Source organism: Rhagoletis zephyria, unplaced genomic scaffold (assembly GCF_001687245.7).
Source record: "Rhagoletis zephyria isolate East Lansing unplaced genomic scaffold, Rhagoletis_zephyria_1.1 Rzeph_scaffold_00613, whole genome shotgun sequence".
In the NCBI taxonomy this organism is placed as follows: Eukaryota; Metazoa; Arthropoda; class Insecta; order Diptera; family Tephritidae; genus Rhagoletis; species Rhagoletis zephyria.
This window is the reverse complement of record NW_016157697.1, coordinates 138,304-145,380: the sequence shown is the minus strand read 5'-3', so window position 1 is coordinate 145,380 and position 7,077 is coordinate 138,304. Positions and strand designations below refer to the sequence as shown.

Genomic DNA, 7,077 nt, shown 5'->3' with positions numbered 1-7,077 from the left:
TTTATCTTTATCTTTATCTTTATCTTTATCTTTATCTTTATCTTTATCTTTATCTTTATCTTTATCTTTATCTTTATCTTTATCTTTATCTTTATCATTATCATTATCTTTAGCTAACCACTGCGAACCAGGAACAATGTTGAAGAACGACATAGTTCTTTTGGCAAACCGGAACAACTTGTTGTATCCTAGAACACTCACCAGTAGCCTAGCCTCCTCCCTCATGAGGAAAAGGACAAACTTCGTGAGCTTCATGTCATACTCTCTGCACATAACCCTGGACAACTTGCAGCCTTGCGTTTTGCTCCACGCCTTCTTATGTTCAGAACTGCTCTTCACTCCGCCACACTTCTAGACGAAGTGATGTGGGATAGTAGCGCCATTATTGTAGCCTGACTGTCTATATAGAGATTCACCCGCTTGTTTTCTGGAGTGCTGTTCAGTAGCTCCGCCCAACTTATGGCCAATAACTGCAAGTTTGGCGGCTTATAAGATTTGTTGAGGCTAAGCTTCGATCCATCTGTATAGACATTCGCCAAGCCAGCACTGCTCATGCCCTCACGTCAGCCTTCGGCAGTATCGGCTTGACTATCGCGGTGAAGATCCAGTGAGCAAGAGAAGGCGACTAGCCCCAGGTTCAGCCCAGCATCTTTTTGCACGCATAGAATACCACGGAAGTCTTCTTCGCCCTCTCCTTCAAAATCAGGTGCTACTATCGGAACCTTGTATTTCCTGGTGAAGAAAATTTGGGCGAGTCTGCCTAAATCACACGAAACTTTCGCCTATCCGTTGCCCATTAACAGCTAATAAAATGCAATATAAAAATTTTACTGCAGTTGAGCATCAGCAGCAAGAAGGCAACAAGGCGTAATATTGCGGTAATTATTAAGTAGCTCGACGGCCTTGACCGCCTTTGAAATCAAAAAATACAAATCAATATTGCCAATTATCGAATTATTACTGTAGCTATTAGCAACAAGTAAGCAAAATATTGAATAAATTAAAAAGTCAAGAACTCTTACAACATGCGTGCATAAATGTATCTGTTTACCTGTATAAACACAAATGCATGTACATGCATATGTATGTATATGCGTATGCACTATTACCCTGCAGGGAAACCGTACCAGATCTTTTATCGCAAAAAACGAACCAGCCCGATAGTAAGTAGATCGCCACTAGTCCAAAATCCGCGAAATGTAGTACTTTTAGAAATCTATTTTATTTCCCTTTTTTCATCAGAAATCTATATCTACGGTGCCGAATTTAGAACTAGTTCGGAAATATCGAAAAAGGGCTACAGCTGGTGGCTTGTTTACTTTACTTAGTTATTTGTTTGGCGGCTTTTTCGTTCGAATACGCTTTCTTTTTACACTTCGCAGATGCTTTTTCATAGTTTGATAATGCAAAAGAAAATTTGTATTAACATTTTAACATCTTGGGGCCGTCTGGAATCTAACCAATAACAACAAGCACCTCTTCAAACTCAACTACAGCCAAAGGTATGTAAACGTACACTTCTTACATTCATTCAAACAAATTTAATTTCAAATTGAAAACACATTTCTTTGAAAATAATTTAAAATCGTACACACGGAAGAATCGAAAAGATTGAAATATCATGCTACTTTTTTCTTTCGTCTGTCGATTTTAGAACTTGTTCGGAACCATAGAATTTGGGTCTAGTTCGGAACATCGCAGTGTTAAATTCGCCAATTGCTAGCACAGAACCAGTTCGGTACTAGTCCCTTTTCCGGCAGGGTATATATAGGCATTCAATACTTTAATCGCAAGCAGCAAAGCATTTCTACTACGACGTTTTTTGTTTTTATCCACTTTCTTTATTCGTGTACATTATTATTTCGCCTACCAAGGTAATTCCATGTACCTATATTGTGGATAAGTGTACGTCGTTATTGTTGTTGCTGCCGCCGCGCAAAATAGGTGGCATGATTATTCTATGTTCACAAGTCTGGACTTAGGATTTCATCACATTCGATGCGTAACCAAAACATTGACCATTCGTCATTTTTGTTTGTTTTACATTTGTTTTTATCTTTTACTTTAAACACATTTTCCATTTCTACTGTCTTCGCCATCAAGCGATCGCCATTGATATGCCTACGATAACGATCATTAGTGGTATCATAGTGTTGATAATCATTGTCCGCACATATGTACATATGTATGTATGTGTGTATGCTTGTAGTTGCACACATGCTAGTGTACGTATGTATGTATGTACATTTCTTACTCACTTAAAGGTTTTATCCTCGTTTTTTTGTAGCGCCGCGTTAGCATCGAAACTTCGCTCTACGCACAACTGTTAGGAATGCAAGCGATGCATCGATCGATGTTTTTGAAATATCGATAATAATATCGGTTCCAAATTCGAAATTTTTTTTTTTAATTTCGCAAAATTAGCGTTACATCGATGTCAGTTTCAACTATGTTTTAAACATCGAATTTAGTATGACTTAAGCCAATTTTCAGCGTATTTCATGAACCGATATTGCGGCAATCTGAGCCGAAATTGTGCTGACTATAAGCAACCAAAATTGATAATGCGGCGATTTTTATCCGGCACTCATGCTCCGATCAAAGTTGACAATTTGTTTATTGTTATTAATAATCAAGCTCGATAGTGTGATATCATATTGTACCGATTATCGTCGCATATTAAATTTGGCCGATATGCACCGAAAAAGATTGTCACAATATGCAACGATAATGGGACCACTCGAAAAGTAGTTGTACAAATCTTTTAATTGTGTATCAATCAAGCACGATAGATGGGATCCCAGCTTTAGACTTCCTTTGGATTCATATTACACCTTACTTGTCTCAAATTTGTAAATAATTATAGGAAGGATAGAGGAAGGTTAATTAAATACTATTTGGTAGTGTTGTTCTGGGTCGATACTTTTAAGCAGGGGCGTGAACCGGTTTTGAACCGGAACTCCGGTTTTTTCTATTAATTAATTGAACCGTTGACCGAACCGAAATTCTCCACAAATGTTTGATCCGAAACGAAAACCGAACTATTTTCCCTGAAGGTTTAAAGGTTCGTTTCAACTAATTTTCAATAGATAAATGTACGCAATTTTTTCATTTTGTTAAATATGGTAATTCCTACCATGTTTGTTTACCATGTGATAATATCAAATGTAAAGACAACCCATCTCATTTGCGTGTTACTTTTTTGTTTTTCGAACCGTTCAACCGAACCGAAACCCCAGTTCAAATGCCAAAAAACCCGATTTGACGAACCAATCCAAAAGTGCAAAAACGGTTCGAACCGCTGAACCGAACCGACCGAATTTTTCGTCCGGTTCACGTCCCTGCTTTTAAGTATTGATCGATACTCGGTACCGATTTAACAAGTATCCAATACTTTCGATACTCGGTACCGAAATGTTTAGGCTTCCAGTACGAACGCATATTAGAACAAAGACATGGAATAAAAGCTTGTCAGGGGAGCCTAGCCTATCAAAACCCGAATGCAGGTCTAATGGAGCTTTTAAAGGGAAACTATTCCTAATTTGAAATTTCTTTTCTAGATTAATCGGACGATGTTATCTTTTCTTGAATTTTAGATGTACGAATGTGAAAACTGATAAAATGATAATTTGGTTTGCGACGGAAATATTTTTGATATGTGGCTGCCACATTGTTCAGTACAAATTGTTCAACTTTTGGGAAAGCGTCGTCTTAATCGTACTAATTTTGAAACATATTCACAGTCGAAATAAAGTCGATACTGCTTTTTTACAGATATTCTATTGAAAATTGTGCCAAGAAGCTGAAACTAACTTTAGTGTCGGCTTTATTTTGACTAAGAATACGTCGCATTTTTTTAAGGCGATATCATTTATCAAACATCAAATAGCAATAGTTTCTATTTCTTAACTTGAAATATTTACTATGGCGAAGATTTATTATATGTATGTACACATAGAATCGGTATTGGGTACCGAAGAAGAAGTATTGGGCACCAAAATCTTTCTGAAATATTGGTTACCGGTACGCCATTCTCTAACTGCATTACCGAATACAGCATTGGTTGAGATTGAAAAATATTTCCCTTATTCGCAATAGTGCCTAACAAATTGTAAAACGCCAATAACTATCGATTTATATATATAGTGGATTTTTTTCTGCCGATTTCTCAGATGTATCGAAACATCGATGTATCGATGTTGCTCCGCAAAATTTACATCCCTAACAACTGTGTGTGAAATGGATTTGAATTTGAGTCTCGAATTTGATTTCGAACTCGGCACGGACTGTCATTTACGCTGCTCTGTGCAGTTTGCTGCTGCTGCTGTTGCTGCTGCTGCGGCTTTGATTTTGGTTGGTTGGTTGATTTTTGGTTTAGCTTTGGCTTTGGCTTTGGCTTCCCCTTTAACATGCGCCACAGCTGCTCGATTGGTTTCAGATGACCGCGAACGGTGAACGCGTCAAGAACTTAACGACTAACAACTTCATAATCGTAGAAGAAATAAGTAAGACATTTTGGCGGTGTTCGCGCGTATTTGATATATATATATATATATATATACAACTCTGTAGGCATACGTAAGCGAAGCCGGCGTGGATGTGCTACATACAAAAAAAAAGAAGAATATATTTTACTTGTGTCTAATTTCTTCCATTGAAAGAGTTTGTTCTTTTTTTGTTGGATAATAGTCAACTCAAGAATTACCTGTGTCCATGCTCGCGTTTTAAATGTGGTATAATTTATTGGCCGCAATAGTTGCTTTTGTTGATTTTTTTTGTGGTACATAATTTTTTCGCCCAAATTTAAACGCCAACCCCGGCTCGGACTATATACCTGGCCGTGGGCTAATTACCTATTTGAAATTGATTAAAACGAGCCCTACTCGCCTGCTGCATAAGGAGGAACTACTTATTTTTCACCAACCAATGCAATTTTATTCGCCCCTAAAAATTCAAAATTACGCTGTTTAACTTTTTTCACAACAACAACAAGCATACGGCGCATGGCAATCGTAACAAAAACAAAAAATAAAAATAATACACCAAAAATCAGTAGCAGAAAAAAAGTAAAAGAATTTTATATAAAAAAGTGCGCTTTTTAAAGTTTTTGCCGAAACAGCATTTGCATTGCATTACACAGGCGCACACACACACACGCGCGCGCGCACACACGCACTGAAGAGACATCACACCATAAGCGCTCGCCTCACTCCAACTTCAACCATCAGCAGCATATTTCAGCACATCAGCATATCCAGCCTACTGTCAGCGGCGTTGGCGAGACGACAACGACAGCAGTGCTGAGCTAGTGCTAGCACAAAAATTGCAATTGTCACTCGAATTCAATACACACACACACACACACACACACGCCCGCGCTGCAATGCTGAATTCATTGTCTACGGTGCTATTAAGCGCTTTGCGCACCTTCTGGCTACGGCTGACACTAATCTTCGACAAGTCTCACAAATATCAGCTGAACGGCGAACAATGCCCAGCACTGCAATCAAAAGCGTTTACGTCCCATGCAGCAGCAGCACCCACAACAACAGCAGCAAAATCTGCAACACCGCCACCATTACCACCCTGCATGACGACGGAGGCCTGGCCGCAGAAGGCGAAAGATGAGAAAGCAGCGTTGCGAAAATTGCCAAGGCCGAAAGGATTGCCATTAATAGGCACGTTTTGGGATCTAGTTGCCGCCGGCGGTGGACAACAGTGAGTGTGTTGATGTTTATCGTGTTTCATAATTGAGTGCGCTTGCTTGAGTTGTTTTTAGTGTCTTCATTATTTTTATTTTTTTTTTTTGTTATTTCTTTTGGCTACAAGTGACTAAGCGAATGCGGATATTCAATTGGAATTTTTGGTGTTGAGTTTCTGAAATTTACAAAAAGAAAAAAAAAAACACACGTTCAAAAAGTTGAATATAAATAAAAGGTGTTGAAGCTGAATGAAAGCTCCATTTAGAATCGCATAAAGTTGCATAAGCTATGACATCAAGGAACAAGTGAATAAGTATACATATGTATATATGGCACACCGTCTTCAAAAGAGTGACAACTCAAAATTTGGCATTTTTCAGATTATGCGCTAAAAATGTGCACAGCTTTTCTTTACCTTTCAGCTGGAGCAAATTTTTGTTATAATTTGTTTAAAAAAAATCTAAGGTAAAGTCGTCCTTGGCTATATGATTATCATGTGCTAAGAAATAGTTTTTCGCATTTTCTGAAAAACGTTTAATTTTGAGTTTTGACTCTTTTGAAGATGGTGTGCGATATGAACAATGTAAATATAAATACTAAGTATATGTACATATGTACAAGTGGTGCTTCACATGCCATATTAACATATTACGAATGTAAGGGATATTCCCAAAAACTTGAAAAACCTCAGAGAAATCCCGAAATTCGTATGAAAAATATACATATGTGTATGAATATATTTCATTTGTTCCGGTTATTGAAATTAACTTCTCTAGTCTAATTTGACTGAACTAAGAATACAAATTCTATGCGAAGAATAGAAATTTTATGCGATGTTTCCAGAACTTTTTGGGCCTACTGGCTAAATTGGTAAAAGAAAAAATGGCTAAAATGTTTCAACTAAAATCGTTAAATAAATCACAAAAACAGAGACTGGTAAATTCATTACAAATTATTTTTGTTTAACAACGGAAACTGTTATAAATACGTAGCTAGTTAAAAGCTTTACAGCAGAAATCATGTTTGTGTTACTTGTATTGTCCGACCGAACTCGATTTTTTGGCCGAAACCGAAACCCAACCCAAACGCTCGGTTATTTCTTTGAAGTTCGGCCAAAACCGAAACCGAACCCGATCTGCTGAAATTAGCTCCGCATAGTTTTTTTTATTCTAAATTCACTTGTTTATTGGGTTTCATTAAGAATTAGGTACATTAATATTAATTTTTTAGTTCTTAAAATTAAACAATTTTATATTGTAAAATAACAACAGATTAGTATCACCTCTGAGACACTACCTTTCCGATGCAAAAGGAATTATCGAAATCGGCTAACGTGGTCCAAAGTTATGCGGTAACATACATAAAAAAACAACAA

General features: G+C 37.3%; 2 protein-coding genes across 5 annotated transcripts in view; one reads left to right on the top strand and one right to left on the bottom strand.

The window, feature by feature from the left end:
• LOC108360710 (probable multidrug resistance-associated protein lethal(2)03659) overlaps nt 1–7,077 on the bottom strand; it is an 87,231-nt gene that overhangs the window by 48,990 nt on the left and 31,164 nt on the right. The gene's annotated exons all lie outside the window — the stretch shown is intronic.
• sad (Cytochrome P450 family protein sad) overlaps nt 5,047–7,077 on the top strand; it is a 34,284-nt gene continuing 32,253 nt past the window's right edge. Inside the window, exon 1 of the mRNA XM_017613123.1 lies at nt 5,047–5,718. Within this exon, the coding sequence (XP_017468612.1) occupies nt 5,384–5,718 (335 nt within the window). The 5' untranslated portion in view covers nt 5,047–5,383. The remainder of the gene's footprint in view (nt 5,719–7,077) is intronic.